Here is a 16,835-nt window from a genome sequence, read left to right on the forward strand (position 1 = left end):
TGTGGAGGAACGTTATGTTCAGCGATGACTCCAGATTCTGCTTACGGCAGTTGGATCATAGGGTCAAAGTGTGGAGAAGATGCAGAGAACGCAATGCTGATTACTGCACTGATAGAGTAACATCTTTTGGTGGAGGCAGTGTGATGGTGTGGGGCGGCATCTCCCTCACTGGAAAAACGAGGCTTTTCATCATTGGAGGCAATCTCAATGCAGAGAGATATTGAGTTGAGATTCTGCAACCAGTGGCAATCCCACATCTCCACAGTCTGGGACCAAACTATCCTCCAAGATGACAACGCTCGCCCTCACAGAGCGGGGTTTATCAGAGACTACCTCTAGAATTTGGGAGTGGAGAGGATAGAATGGCCTGCCAGCAGTCCTCACCTCAACCCCATTGAACACTTGTGGGATCAGCTTGGGTGTGCTGTTCGTGCCAGTGACCAACACAACCATGTTGGTTGACTTGCGACAAATGCTGGTTGGAGAATGGGATGCCATCCCACAGCAGTGTGTGACCAGGCTGGTGACCAGAATGAGGAGGAGGTGCCAGGCTGTTGTGGCTGTGTTTGGTTCTTCCACACGCTACTGAGGCTCCTGTTAGTTAAACGAATAAATTGTTAAATTGCCAATATGTCTTGTCTCTTCAAACTTCAATCATCCAATCCACCAAACACCACACAAGAGTAAATGGCAGAATAAGCTGTTTGGCATTGGCAGAGAAGATTTGGCAAATTTTTCATGAGCGCAACCGACATACTCAGCTCTGCTGCTCATCCCATAAATGCACGTTCCTTATAAATGTGGCACCATTTCTAAGGGAAATAAACAGGCTTTCCAACGGTATAAGATTTATTGCCAAGAAGCATTGTTACAACAAAGAAATAATCTACCAAACACAAATTTCCTTACTTTTTATACTACTGTATACATATATATTGATATATATGTATACAGTAGGATGAGTGGTGATATCCACTATGATTGAAGAGACAGCGACAGAGACTACAGAAACTCAAAGCACAGAAAAGCTAAAGATGAGGATATCACAGCCCCGTTTGGCAGATGATTTCAGGCAAAGTGCAGGGAAGTTCAGTGCAGCAACATCACAACACCGAAGACTAAACATTTTTATTGTTTTGGTGTTATTCCAGTTACAGTAGTTCTTTAGAAAGATATCGGTAGAAGCTGATTTTAATGCTGAAGTTTAAACTATTCAAACTGCCACTACATATCTTCCCCACCCACCCCCTCTCTCCTGTCACTACTGTCAATCCCTGCTATGCTCCATCTAATGAAGCAGCAACACACAAACACAGAAAGATAAATCATAAAAGGCCCTTTGCAGCAGACTGCAGCTGGCTGTTAGGAGGAGTCTCTTTTCTCTCCAGTGCAGCTGTTTCCGATGAGTCAAGTTATCTGACCGCAGTCTTTCCCAGCAGCTTCCCTCACAGGAGACAACGCAGCATTAACGCTGTCGGGCCATACGCTCATCATCTTGTTACTCCAGACTGTGCAGTGGGGGGTATGGCAGTTAGGAGGAGCAGAAGGGGGTATAATGTCCGATGTGAAAATCTGCACTATCTTTATTTTGACAGTTTTGAAGGTGAACTTCAGTGTTCAGGCCTGTTCCTAGGTGTTGGGGAGGACTACTGCATTTGTGTAAAAAGGAGTGTAAAGCCTTTTGTGTCTCCAGAGGGAGCTGTGTGAAATCTGATAAATTGCCTCAAGTGATGTCACTTAAGTCTGCTTGAGGCTTGTAGCCCGAGGCTACTAGCAGAACACACTGGAATCTGATCCAGCTGTCAGCGGTTGAGTTGCATTGTGGGTAATGTAAGCACCAGGTTTTTTTGACAAGAAAGAAAAATGCATGATATGATTACATGATCACAAAAATGAGTGCCTATTTAAAGTGGTATTAATAGATTTTTTGGCCTCCTGGAAGCAGAAGAACTGTACAAAAACTCACAGCCCGGAAATTAGAACCATATAAAGTTGGCTAATATGTTAGCAAACAAATACCTATATTTCAAGAGTTAATATTATACATGGGTATATCAGATTTTGCTCTTTCTTTAATGAGTTTTAATAAGGTAACTGAACTTTCACAAATTATTACATTCACAAAGCAAAATATTTTTATACTGTATATCTTAAAACATGTCTGGAGGGGATCTTTAATGTAAACAATATTGACCAGTACAGCTTTTAACCTCATAGGACTGCCATTTATTATTCATAGATTTTACATTAGGAAAATTTGTGATTTGTGATATTGGGATATGAAAATAAAAATGGACTTGACTTGACTACATCCCGGTGCCAAAACTGACTGAAGGTTTAGTTCTCCAGGTCTATGCTTTAGAAAAGAGTCATCCACTGAACACACTGAACAATTAACAAGTGATGACCTGCCCCCTTAAGGACCTGGTGTCCCATATAGTTAGGCCATTAGAGATGTGTTTGCAGCTTCATCTTCATGATATTGGTATCAGCTTCAAAAACCTACATTTAGTCAAACCTTATAATAAGACATTTTTATTGACTGCCATTCTCACATCTTCCCTGACACACACATCCCACCCACCACACACTTCATTAGTACTTTAATCACCTCAACAGGCTTTTAATGGCATTCCTCTAAGTTGATGCAGAGGGCTGAGGGATTGGGGGTGTGTGGGGGGCGGCGGGTTAAGTATTTACGGTTCCAAACTGTGAAGCAGTGGTGGTGCTGGGGAAGAGAGAGTGCAGTAGGGTCGTGTTGCTGGCTGGCAGAGCGTGGTAAAACACCATGGTGTCCTGCTTTATGAGTGGAACCAGGTTCCGCACAGGTCGCTGTTGTTGGTGCAGCTGAGCCAGAGGCCAGGGGCACTGGTGCCCCGGTTTGATGTGTCGAAGGGTTGTGTTTGTAAAAACAGGCCCTTTGATGACACTCTCTCTGCTCTCCAGCAGTCGGCCCCACCCTCCCTCCAACAGCACCAGTCAATCTGGAAGCCATTTGCTCGGTTTCCACAGAGAGAGTTCAGGCTTGATCACCTCCAGCATCTGCTGAGTGTTTATTTACCCACAGCACTTAACCCATTAGACAAACTGACACAGGGCAACTGCAGAGCCACTGATCATATTGGCCATCTGAGGACAGGAGCCAATGCAGGGGCTGAGTGTGTTTCCATAATCTAGAAATACAAATGGTGAAAGGGCGGTTAGCATTTTAATGTGTGCTTTAATCTGTGATTTCCAAGATAACATCATGCTTGTACTGCACAAAATCCACATGTTGGGTCAGTTAATATGCAGATTGAGACTGATGTATTGATATTTCATTGATATACATTTAATTAGTACATGAAATATTTTATAATTTGGAGCTCCCTCTATGTTCTTGAGAACAAACTACAATATTCAAATTCACATTCACAACTTGTCAGCTCTCTAATTACTGTGTCCTCATTTTTGGGACCTAAAAAGTGACCAGAGACGGTGGAGAAACATAATTGAAACAGATTTCCGAAGGAAGTTCAAAATTTGAGAGGAAATTCCAAAGTGCTGACCTGCATGAAGTGTTTGCAAGTTACATGACCACAAGTCACTAAAGCCATCCAGTACATCCAGTACCATATACATGTATATTACAGACAATTTCAGGAACCCTCCAAACAGTGGAGGGATGGACATCATTGTTCCAAAATGTATTCTCTCTGTTGGTGTTTTGACAATGGTGGTGGAGAGTGCTATCAAACATGTTGCTCACAGCCGGTATTCAGATCCTTTACTCGAGTAAAACTAGCAATACTACAGTGTAGAAATACTCTGGTACAAGTAAAAGTCCTCCCTTCAAAATTTTACTTATGTGGACATACAGAAATATTGTGAGCTAAAGTGCTCATTTATGCAGGCAGAATGACCCCTGTCAGTGTTATATTATGATAGTGGATTATTATTACTGTTTCATTAACACTATTTCAACTTTTATACACTATCAGCTTAATCTAGAAAACAAAACAAAAACGTAATATAGAAAATGGATCATATATTTATATGCTGATCATACAGTCAGTTGCCAGTTCAAAGCAAAAATGAGCAAGTAAGAGCATGAAAAGGAGGAAGGTTGTGCATTTTTTCTTTTTGTTAAAGGTCGGGTAGTTGGAGGCTCTTTTAACTTTTTCTCATCACAGATTTATAATCTATATCATTCTTTTCTTGTGAGATTTATTGTAGAAAGAAATAAATAAGTTTAAAAACTTGTTACATCAAAGAAATAGCTTTTGTGTGGGCCAAAAGTAATAAAGGTGCATTTTACCATAATGTGAAAGACAACAATCTTGTCTTTTAATAAGGGTTTTATTTTCTTCAACATGGTCAACCTCAAGCTAATAGGTTCAGTTTTGAGAAAAAGAACAGACATGAATATTTATTTGTAGTTACTAGTGATTGAACAGTTCCTCTCCAGAAAGTGCAGAAAGCTCCCATCTTCAATATATCTGCAGCAGACATAACAGTAAATTTAAATGTGTATAAAACTAACTTGTAATGACAGTTTAGCATCACACTTTGCCAATTTGTTCTACAAATGGGTGAATTTACATGACACACGTTGACTATGGCTATTTACAGTTCAGAACCTTAATCAGTCCATTAATGCAGCAGGAGTTCTTCAGGCCAAAGTAATCTGAACAAACACTTCAACGGCTGTTCTTCCTCAGTCAGCCAGATATTAGAAATGTTATGTGGTGTGTTAAACTAAATTGGCTGCACACAAAAACAGAATTTAGCAGTATTATAAGTGCACATGCTGCACACAGGATCCACTCTATATGCAATTTTCTTCTCAGTCAAGGGAAGGATACAAAGAAAATATTAATATTCCTAGGGAGGACCTTTTTACAAAGTGCACCTTAAGGTTCAGCCCCGACCCCACCGTAGTAATTTTCAGTCCCTAATGCAACAGCCCTGTAAGAAATCCTGCCTTCATGAAGGTTATAGTTTTTGTTAAACTGTTCTAGAGAGGCGTTGATTCAACTTTACGGTCATGTTGGAGGCTGAAGTTTAATTTGTGCCACAATTGAGTTGTATTGCTTTATACAGGGAAATACTTCTTATATTTAGTTAGCCTCATTAATATGAAACACCTTTGTGCATTAGTCTTAGCCAGAGCCCTATAAAAAATGGCAACTGAGTGTATTTTTTTTTGTCTGTAAAATCTTTATCTGCAAATTACAGCAACAGTAGTATGAAGGACAATATTATAAGAGTAAAGGAGAATGAAATGGAAATACTGTACAAATAGCCTGCTAAAAATGACTAGGCTACTTGAGTAGGCTACATGTACTTGGTTACATTCCACCACTGTTCACAGCATTTTTCATACTCATATTTCAAATCATATAATAAACATTTTAGATCTGTATGGAAGCATCTGCATTTGTTATGTTTCTTCACTGGACAATCAGCTTAAAGTGAATGTTTGTCTCTGTTTCAAAAAATGCAATAAATGTCTACAGTGCATGTTTTTTTTCTCTCCACTCATAAAAACTAATGGTTAACATTAGGGCTCATTTGGGTTAAGATATAGCCTAAGCGTCTACACCTTGTCATACCCACATGTCTGTGATTTTAGGACCAAAACATTTGGGAGGATGGGAGCCCCTACATGTGCTCGACCCCTCCCCCTTACAGCTGAGGGGTGACTGTTGCTGCTATAAGAACCCTCCCTGTCGTGATGACTATCACACTAGACCATCCTATGGGGAAGTGTCAAAACAAACTGGGGACTTCTGCAGGGCTGGTTAAACCTTGGAGTTACTTTTACGCACGGCTCTTATCTAGCCTACATGCAGCTGTTATCTACTTGAAAATAAGGGATTGGTCTTCCCCTGTGCAACACTTGCTTACCCATGATGGCTTTCACTATGCTGAGGCCGGTGTCGACACATCCCTTCTCTTACCCCGCTGACCTGACCTTGGTGTCGGACGACGAGGAGGGGAACCGCAGCGAGAGCGACGGCAGCACCGACCAGGGCTACGGCTGCTGCGGTAATCCGGTGGAGAGTTACCCGCGGGAGTCCGGCGGTGTGGTGGTCCGGCAACGGAACGCCGCCAACGCTAGGGAGAGACACCGGACCCAGAACGTCAACACGGCCTTCACGGCGCTGCGGACACTGATCCCAACGGAACCGGTGGACAGAAAACTCTCCAAGATCGAAACGCTGCGCCTGGCGTCCAGCTATATTTCGCACTTGGCCAACGTGCTGGTGGTCGGGGACGGGAGGAAGGACGGTCAGCCGTGCCTGAGTGCCGTGTACAAGGAGGTGAAGGGCAGTGGAGACGGCAAACAGCCTCGGACTATCTGCACATTTTGCCTCAGCAACCAACGGAAAGGGGTAAAATATTAAGTACACGGGCCCCTAAACGCCCACAGCACAACACACTGGCACTTGTCTCATATTTTACACAAACCTCCCACTCAAAATTACACATTTTAAAACTTTATTTCTTATCGGCAAACGTTCAAATTAAACATACAACATTTGAGAGTTTTTTCTAAATTTTCAGCGTTTAATGTTGTAGGTATGATTACAGCACAGCTTCAACTTTTAAGGCTACAGTTCACCTCTTATTCCTGCACCACCCTCCTGCACAATACACAACTAAGGCTCCATATCAATCTGCTGCCAATTCCAAAATTGACGGTGGGATTATTTTGACAAAACCTATTCGATGGAGGTTCAGCATGTCGAAGTCCATACATGTTCATGAATATTTTACAGTGTTTCTGCCCTGATAACCAAGGAAGCATTTAAGTGGCAAATTTATAATTGTTGTCTTCGTGTAAGGATGAGGTCTGGTCAGTGTGTTCAAATCACCAGTTATATAAAATAAAGGAAGACTAGGAAACAAATGTAAATATTAATTAACATTAGTTTCAAGTAGTGCAGGCTACCTGAACTGTAAGACAGCAGAAGACAGAAATTCTGGTGTGACATCTGCTGTCATATTTGTATGCTATTGTATTTCAGAATTTAGACATGACAGCTATGAATTTCATACGAAAATTGTCTTATATTTTACAGATATACTGTTTAAAAAATGTAACCCAGTAATAGCTTGACTGGACTTTTTCATCAGTTTATCTGTACATCAACTGTTTGAATGAATTGCAGTTTAGAGGGAGGTCATGTGACATTATGGAGTTCGAATGAGCTGCATGCATCTCAGTGAAATGGACGTGATCCATCTTGGTGTTCACATATCTCTGTTGGGATTTAGTTTATTTATAGGTGTCATATCATTCAGTGCATGGAGATATCCTTTAAAGGACAAACAGTGTTTTTAATCATTCAAGGCAGCTATGTAATTGCATAGAACCTATTTATATGCTCTTAAGAAAGTACATCAAAACATCGGAACTTAGAAATTGTGTTAAGGTCTAAGATATTTCCTATAGGTAAGTGGCCTTTGAACTGACAGAGTATTTTCCTTCTTTGTTCACAGGTGAAGGACAGACGAGATTGTGTGAAAATGCACGGAGGTGGTGCGAGACAAATAAGTCGCAGATGAAACTGTCTGACTTGGAGCAGGATTGGAACTTCTCTTCAGAGCAGAGCTTGGGGGAAACCTCCAGCAGCCATAGACTCTAGAGACATCTCTGCACAGCAACAGTCTTAGAGGACTACTCAGGTTTTTCGGTAGTTTGCCTCATTGGTCACTTCACCCAAGATGAGACATGATGGCAGCAAAACAGGCCGTGTCTCACCAGCAGATACAGATACAGTGCATTCTAATGCTTTATTTTATAATATCATCAGGAGATACTGTAAAGCAAGTAAGTAGCGATTGAAGCACCCACAGGGTTGGATGTTCTTTTCATTGGAATGACAAACCTGACAGACATTTTAAATATACAGTCACATTCTACACAAAGGATGAACTTTTAGCAGCTGAACACCCCCCCCCCCCAACTCTCCTAGCCTAATGTTCTTGTTTACACAGGAAGTAAGTAACGTCAGACATGTCTTTGCATTGTTTATATGCACTTACCTATTGATGAATGCTAAAAAAATTGTTGACAGCAGTACAAAATCTATAAGCCATTGAACATAAAACAATATGAAGTCTGGATTGCTAAAAGGTTCATAATCATACAGCACTTTGGATCAGGCTTATCACCTATGATTACTTAAAGGCACAATCTGTGATCCAAATTCAACACACAGAAGTTGAAGCAATGATCACTTTGAGATTGATTGAAACTTTTTTTTTTTAATATGGAACAAGTTAACAGGTGATGTGAAATTACAAGTAGGCTAATTTATATTGCCTAATAATGGACCTTACTAATACTGCATGCTAAGACATTAGCATGACTACAGGACAGATGGCTCTACTAGAGATACAGAGATGCTTTTTGTGCCTATCCCCTCATTACATACTGTATTGGGCGAGATACTGATGAAACAAACTGCCACATATGTTTGGGTTGTTCTTTAAGATTAAACCAATATGTTTTGGAGAAGCTTGGCTCACAAACAGACTCCTACAGCTGAGCAGTTTCAGGAATAATATATGAGAGGAAAAGACTGCTCCATCCGCTTAAGGGACACTACTTTGATTTTTCATTACATGTTGTAATCTACTTTAAAATTAAATTTATTTTTACATACATATGGTTTTCAAGTATTTTGTTGTCAATATATTCCTAAAAGTATTGTGTGTTGAAGCTGTTCAAAGGTTGATGTGCTTTTTTAGTTTGAATGGATAAAGCTTTGTGAGCCATGGTATCTAACCATGCAGATAGTTTTATTCATCTGGGTTTTTAGATATCCATCTCTGAGAGTTTTGGGAGGAAGATTCGTCTGTGCTGCTCACAGCATTGAAAAATTACATTGAAAAAACAACAACAACAACAACAAATTACCATCATTTCCCAGAGAAGGTGTAATTTCACTGGAATACTTCCTAACAAAGTAAGAGCCCCTATGAAAACTCCTGACAATGTGTTTTGTGATAGATTGTATTTAGGTGGAGGCAGAAATCTCAAACCTGAGCAAATCAAACTGAATCTAACTGCTTGGCTACATACAAACTAGTAAAACAGTTTGTAGATTGTAGTTTGTAGATAAGTGAAGATGAAAAAAGCAATCTGTGCAACCATACGCACCTCATATTATTTCTGTTGTTGGAATCTTCTGCTTGTAGCTGTTCAGAAGAGGAAACCTACGGGGAATTCCAATAGAGGTTTACCTTCCCTGTCTGAGTAATGCCACGGAATCTCAACTGAGGAAGTAATCATTCTTTTCCTCAGCGGGTTCTCTCTAAAATTGTTGTATCCCAGCAGTATCTGACTGTACAGAGCCTTGTCAGGGTGGTAGTAGGTGCAGAGTGCCAGCTAGGAAGGCATGAATCAGAGTCAACTCTGGGAAAAGGTAAAGGCAAAACAGGAAAGACACAAATTACTCTTGTTGGATCTATTGTGGTGACTGATGATTACTCATGGGGACCATCAGGGACTGTAGCACATTGCTGGACACATGCCAACAAGATCAACCACAGAAAGGAAGAAGCAGAGTGTAAAGCTTGGTGTTTCAAAACATATTTGTAAGTTCATAAATCTGTGCATTCTCATGTTTGGAACAGAAAAAGCACTTCCTAGTTCTCCTGAATCCAACTGAAACTGGGGTAGCTAATTCTCCATTCATTTTGGATATTTGGAGCCAGTATCTAGGAAAATACAGAAATCTGAGGGCTGATCTTTGGCATGACTGTGCTCTGGTAGTAAATCTCCCGGGTTGGGATCCACATGTGGTGTTGATCAGTCACAGCTAATATCACCTAACACCCTGTGTCCAGACAAACACAGCTGCTGATGAATTAATGTTATAGATCACACCAGGAGAGCAGCACTGTGGGATGTGTGAGAATCCGTGTACACGCAGAGATAGATAGAAATCCAACTTTTTAATTAGATGTGCTAAAAGCAACAAAAAGTGCTCAGAGGATTTAAAGAGGTACTTAAAACTCGAATGCCAGCAGATTGATATGAAAAATCTGCACCCAATTACCTTGCAACAATCAAATAATGTGGTTAAAATAAAAGTAGACAAGATGTCCACTGTGATAGATTACCTCACTCAAGCAAGTCTGAAGTCTCTGCAAGTTGATTTCAGAGTGAAATGAACTGAAAAATGTAGAAGGAATTGTTCAACTTTTATGGAAATACGCTTTCTTGTTAGATCAGTAGTTCAATACCATTCTAAAGTCTGTACGGTAAATATGGAGCTAGAGCCAACAGCTGGTTAGCTTAGCTTAGCACAAAGACTGAGAACAGGTAGAAACAGCTAGCCTGGCTCTGTCCAAAGATAACAAAATCCACCTACTAGCTCCTCTAAAACTCACTGATTAACACGTTACATCTTGTTTGTTTAATCCATACAAAAGCCAAAACATAAAAATGACAAGTTTTGGTTTATGTGCTGGACTTTTTCAAGGCTCCCTGTTTCCAGTCTTTGTGCTAAGCTAAACTAACTGGCTGCTAGCTGCAGCTTCATATTTATCATACAAATATGAGTCATTATCGATCTTCTCATCTAACTTTTATTAAGAAAGTTAATAAGTGCATTACCAAAAATGATCTATGAGCTATTTCAAATGGACAAAAAGTGCAAAATCTATATGATCATTAATAATGTAATATAGTGTAATATCTACAGTATGTCAGGGACTGAATCATAGAGGGGTTTTGTTCAAAGTAGAAGCTGTAATGGTTGATCTGCTTAGAACTCCTGCATTATTCATTCCTATCAATCCATTTTTTTTCACTATACCTGAAGTGTTCATATGTTTCTATAGAAGCTGTGCTTTCATAGAAATCCATCATTGGTGCATGTGATACGTCTGTGTGTGTATGTGTTTATGTTGAGAATAGCATATCTGTGTACACTGCAAAACTTTACGATACCTTGGGCCTATGTATGTCTGTCATAAGCACTCAAAAGTTACTCATTACTGTGCAGTGCAACACCCTAATCACAACCAACCATGAGATTTATAGCACATTTTAAACATTTGACAACACGGTTATGACTAAACTGAATCCTTTAAATCAGCCCTGAAGTGATGTTTGGAGGTACACCCTCTGGAAGAAAGTTATTGCACTCGCAGTCCTCCGGGGCAGCACAAATAACTGCACGCTTGCATAAAGCATCCCAACCCTTCAGTTTCTCTCCACCTGTCAGTGCTAAAGCCTAATTAGAAGCTGCTGTGTGAGCTTATCCTGCAGCTCTGAGGGCCTGGTGGAGCACCGCTCAATGGCTCCCAGAGGCCCCCCCAGGCAGGAAGATGTCATAGAGGAACAGGAAGGAAAAGGCCTGAGTGCTCGACCCTGTTGAGGCCCTCCCTCTGGGGCCCAGGGCCCTGGGTCAGTGCCAGCTTTGACATCAATCGGGACCCAGATGGCCCACCGTGCTCAGCTGATGCTTATTTTAATTCCTGGGTGGGAAAACATGGCTGAACAAAACTCTCAGTCTGAGTCACTGAACAGTTTTACAAAGAATTCACTGAATGGGAATGTGCGTGTGTGGGTTACATTAAAGATAACATTCAAATTAAAATCTAAAACAATTGAAAATGTAAGGAATACATCTCTTTATCATGTAACAAGTAAGTGTAAATAAATATGTATAGTAAAATATGAGAAATAACATATATAATTTCACTGATTACAATGTGTGGATGTCAAAAATTGTGACACCATGGAGTGGAAAAAGAAACTGCATAAACTGCTAAATCACTGCATAAATAGGCATAAGTACTAACATAAGTGACTATGTGATAAAAGGTCTGAGTGCTACCTGCAGAAAAGTGCCTTTGACAAAAAAAAAGACAAAAAAGTAATCAAATTAGGATAGTAAAACGCATGTGGTGAGACAGAGGAAGAAAAGTTCATATCTTCTCTATATTATTGGAATTCTTTATATACACAAGCAGTATGTAGAAAAGTTTGAGCAACCACCTATGACTGCTGTGGTTTCTCATTAAAGTTACAGATATCCCCGCACAGGACAGAATAAAGTTCCATCTGAACATAAATTATTCTGTCAAAGTCCTCAGCGGCGCTTTCCCGATCTTCAGCTCCATATGGTAAGCATTAGTAGAGGATACCATGGGGCAAATAGGAAGGGCTAAGATTGCGATACAGTTCCCCTCCACCACACTTAGCCCTAAACAGACCCTTATGGTGCTGTAGCTCAACTGCTTGACAGGGCAGACACCTTCCGCCCACTCACTGCCTCTTGTTCAACCCCATAGTTCCCCAGGCCAGCCGGCCTGTCAGAGGAGATAATCGCCATCGGACACGCACTGCGGGCCCTTTCATGGGACAGCGGCCTTGGATAGGCTGCTTCCGATTTTTATGATTGTTTTCCATTGATGGGTGGAGTGGGAGAGCAGGGAGCAACCTAATCCTCTACAGCAGCCAAACAGGCACTAACTGGGCCAGACACAGTAGTGTGTGTGTGTCTGTGTGTACTTGTGAATGAGTCTTTGGGTTTGACTGATATTAATATTTGAAGGCTGATACTAACACATAGCTATGGGAATTTCTTTAAAAGAAGTTTGTAAAAATGGATGCACCGTAGAACAAAACTCTGTTAGAGGCCATTTCAAAATTGAAATCCAAAACACCAACAACCTATGACGAATGTGGATGCAGAGCTGCAGCAGTAGGAAACGTTCCAATGTTTTAAAGTCTGTCTTTAAACAAGAGTCACTGAAAGAGTCATTAGTAATTATTCCTCCTGTCCATACTGGCCATTTCAAGATCCCTTCCTAACATGGCTCTAATGTAAGTGATTGTGGTCAAAATCTCCAGTCCTAAGTCAGCTTCCTATCATCTTAAGAATATATCAAGAATTAAAGGACTTATGTCTTAGCAGAATTTGGAAAAACTTGTCCATGCATTTATCCTCAGTAGACTTGACTACTGTAATGCTGTCTTCACATGTCTCCCTTAAAAATCGATCAGACAGCTGCAGCTGATTCAGAACGCTGCTACTTGAGTCCTCACTAAGACCAAGGAAGTGGATCATAACACTCCAGTTCTCAGATCTTTATGCTGGCTTCCTGTCTGTCAAAGAACTGATTTTAAAATACTACTGTTGGTTTATAAAGCACTGAATGGTTTAGGACCAAAATACATCTCTGCTACATTATGGACCATCTAGACCTCTCAGGTTGTCTGGGACAGGTCTGCTTTCTGTCCCCAGAGTAAAAACTAAATATGGATAAGCAGCATTCAGTTTTTATGCTCCACATATCTGGGACAAACTCCCAGAAAACTGCAGGTCTGCTGCAACTCTCAGTTCTTTTAAAGCATAGCTGAAGACTTTTCTGTTTGCTGCTGCCTTTTATTACATCAGACTTGAGGCTTTTCATTAATATCTTACACTGCACTGTAACTTTTACTCCCCCGTTTTATCTGTCTTTTTCTATTTTAGTTTATTTTTATTTCCAATTTAACACTTTGTAATTGTATTTAAATGTATTTTTATGTTGCCTTTTGTTGCTTTTACATTCTGTCTGCCTTTTATATTTTATGTAAAGAACTTTGAATTGCCTTGTTGTTGAAATGTGCTATACAAATAAACTTGCCTTGCCTTGTTCCATGAAAAACATAATCTGAAGTTAATATGAGGCTTCAGCAAATGAAGTGAGTATCTTCGAATGTTAGAGTCTTGTTAGTTCAAGTGTTTCCCCTGACAATGTTTCTCTGTTGAGCTGCAGAGGAGGGGTAGTAATACAAAATAACTCTACTGAAGCCTCATATTAACTTTGGACAAACTTTGGAATATATTTTTGCAGCAAATGACGACTGTGGATTTTGACCCTCATCTCTGACATTGGGAGCGCATTAGGAATTGATTTCTTCACAGCCAATACAAACAGGAAGAATGAGTACAGTAAGCAAAAAACACGCTTTTCAATGTTCACATGGTCACCAGACCTGTTTTAAGACAGATTTGAACCTTCAGCATTGAACTCAGCATCGAACTATGGTGATCGCACCCTGGGCCCAAAGTGTGTTATGCAAAATTCCAGGTGCAACTGCAGATGTCATCGTAGTCATAGTTTAACAAGGTCATAGTTGAACAAGGGTTCAAGTTCAGATGAGCCTATAGTCACAGTGAAATTTAAAAACGTTTAGATCATGTGCTGACACTTGTCCAGATGCAGTTGAAAGCAACAAAATACCTTTATAATATGGAAAATAAGCAACATTTCATTACGAGTTGCAGTCAGTGAGGAATGTCCATTATCATATATCATAAGTGAAGGACCCTTCCTGCTGATACACTCAAATCAAAGGCCAGTATCGCCACACAGACATATCGGTCTAACAGTGCAGATGAGTGTGTGTGGGCGTGTGTTCTGTATGGGCGATGGTGTTGACACACTCTCCTCTCTGCAGCGGACACTCTCGGGACTATTGTTTCCCTCCCAACATGCAGTGGGAGGAAGTGGTGGAATGACCTGAGACATTAGTACAGACAATATCAGTCCACCAGGGCAGGGCTCTGATTGCTCTCTCCTTGGCTCCTGCTCCTGCGCTCTGCCTCGGTCTTAGGGCGGTGGTCCTTAATGAAGAGGTGAAAGGTGACTAATCTGAGGCCCGATTTCTCCCCCTGTTAAAATAATACAACACTATGTGTGCACAGACTGCTCTGAAGGAGGAAAGAGGCAGACTTCCGCAGCATGCCGATGTCCATCATCCCAAGCTTTCTTGGGTGTGAAACTCCATTTTTTCTTTGCCATAGTGACATACTTTACTTTTGAACGAAACCTGCTCCCTATTTTGACATTCTTTTAATATCATTCCACACATGCTGTATGAGCAACCTACCAAATTGAATCCCTTTTACAAACAATAAAGCTGGTTCTGAAAAGGGCAAATACATTCCACATCCAGTGTTTTTCCCCAACATATAATTAAACTGCTCTGTGCACTTCCCTTCAACCCTAGACTTTACTGCAAGTAATCAGGTAGCCTGTATCTGGCAGAGATTTTTAGGCGATAGCTGTCCCCTCTGTCAAAAACCCCCCACACAAAGCAACATATATTAATTTAGTTGTGACACTGCATTGGAAAAACTCCCTTGAGTAAGGAAGTTTGTGGATCTGAATTTTAACAAGACATGAAAAATGATCTTGGGGCCAATAAATGCAATTGTTCACTGCTGGGAGCCTTCTGTAACTAGGAGATGGATGGGAGGAAGAATATACGCCTGAAAACTTTGAACCAGTTTCAGCACCCAGAGCAATTGTTTAGAGGATATCCTCAATCAAGGCCCCAAAGAGCACAATGAATAGTCTCGCTGACAGAAACCTGCTGCCCCCAACAACCTCTTCGACCTGCCTGCTGCGTGGTGAAGAAGAATGAGTGTGACGGCTCTCGCTCTAAACACAACACCACAGTGACATCTGAACTTTGTTTCTCGTTGAGCAATGCCAAAATGAGACTCGTGCCATTTCCTACATGCCACTCATCTGATTATGGCTTAATGGTTACTGGCACAAAAGGGAGAGGAATTACTGTTTTTATAAACATTTATACACCAATGGCCGGATTAACCTGTAGGGATAGCCAAGGGCAAAAATTTGTTGATGGGCCCCTTTTGACCCCCTCGCTCCCCCTGTGCACTGTGGGAATACCCTGTCGCTTCCTAGGGGGAAGGGCAATGTAAAAAATAAAATAACATCATTTAGGAATAAGGACCATGTGAGCACAATAAAAGTTGCAACAATTCAAATCTTAAAACTAGATTTGACACAGGGCCCCTCTACAAAACAGTGCCACAAGATTATGTACTAATGCCGGACCTTAGTTCATACTGTACTTTTATGTTTTTTTTTAAACTAATTAGCAGTTAATTAATTTATATAAACCAACTGACAAAAAATGTAATGTGGGGCTTTTTGAGCCCCTGGGGGTCTGGTGCTCTAAGGCAGTTGCTCACATTTCTCAGTTATTAATCCAGCCTTGAATACACCCTGGTGTTTTATACTGCAAGAGGAAATACTTTTTTATTCAAAGAAAAAGCCTTATTTTGGCTACATGTGGTCATATACTGCATGTGCATAGTTATCTATGTATGTGCATATTTAATAATAATAATGATGACAAAAACTACAAAAACATCTCATAACAGTCGTAGTACAGAAGTCATGGTATTTGTTTAGAATTTTTAAAAATACGATTACAAGGTACTTCTTAAAAGAGAAAAAACATGAAACTGATGAACAAGAGCAAGTCAGATGAGACAATGAAAATCTATGGAAATGTACAAGGGAAGTAAATGACAATAAAACATCATGATGTCAAAGTAAGTCTATAAATTAAGTAAGATCATGAACACTGAACTCCTAAAGCAGGTCTAACAAGTCTTAGAAACCTGATGGCAAAGCCTGATCACCTCTTACAAATATTCTCCCTTTTTGTTGCAGTGTTGTAAGATGATGTGTTCTAGTACAGTGTGAAAGATGAGCAGACATGAGTAGTACAGTGTGCATGGTTTTTGAATGTTAGAGTCGCCCCCTTTTGGACATAGCCGGGATTCCATCCGATTTATTACTTACATTTCTTTTTTTAAAAAAAAAAAAAAAAAAAAAAGCTAAATATTGATTCTCAATTTTGATTTGTTAAACTATTATAACAGTAAATATGCACTCACCTATGAATGATGTAGCCATCCCTTGTGCCAGTCAGTAACAAAGTGTATCATTTCCCTGAGTTTGCTCAACATAAAACCATTTATTTAAAGGGTCTTTTGATTTTGATTTTTTTGAAT

General features: G+C 40.3%; 1 protein-coding gene and 1 long non-coding RNA gene across 2 annotated transcripts; one reads left to right on the forward strand and one right to left on the reverse strand.

Annotated features, from left to right (window-relative positions):
* Positions 1–2,054: 2,054 nt before the first annotated feature.
* LOC137182150 (uncharacterized) lies at positions 2,055–6,041 on the reverse strand. Its single transcript, XR_010928260.1, has 2 exons — positions 5,890–6,041; positions 2,055–3,173 (listed from the first exon to the last, which is right to left on the reverse strand). It is a non-coding gene; the product is annotated as an uncharacterized lncRNA (long non-coding RNA).
* On the forward strand, positions 5,713–8,658 carry LOC137182149 (transcription factor 15-like). The gene is made up of 2 exons (XM_067588456.1): positions 5,713–6,377; positions 7,489–8,658. Exons 1-2 carry the CDS (start codon positions 5,892–5,894, stop codon positions 7,552–7,554), a joined length of 552 nt encoding a protein of 183 aa, XP_067444557.1. The 5' UTR covers positions 5,713–5,891; the 3' UTR covers positions 7,555–8,658.
* Positions 8,659–16,835: the final 8,177 nt, after the last annotated feature.

This window comes from Thunnus thynnus, chromosome 4, assembly GCF_963924715.1.
Source record: "Thunnus thynnus chromosome 4, fThuThy2.1, whole genome shotgun sequence".
Classification (NCBI taxonomy): domain Eukaryota; kingdom Metazoa; phylum Chordata; class Actinopteri; order Scombriformes; family Scombridae; genus Thunnus; species Thunnus thynnus.

What these genes read in the sequence shown, in the direction of transcription:
- LOC137182149 (XM_067588456.1), top strand. Translation starts at nt 5,892, where the DNA reads ATGATGGCTTTCACTATGCTGAGGCCGGTGTCGACACATCCCTTCTCT. An exon ending in TCAGCAACCAACGGAAAGGG is followed by an intron (nt 6,378 to 7,488) that starts GTAAAATATTAA and finishes CTTTGTTCACAG; the next exon opens with GTGAAGGACAGACGAGATTG.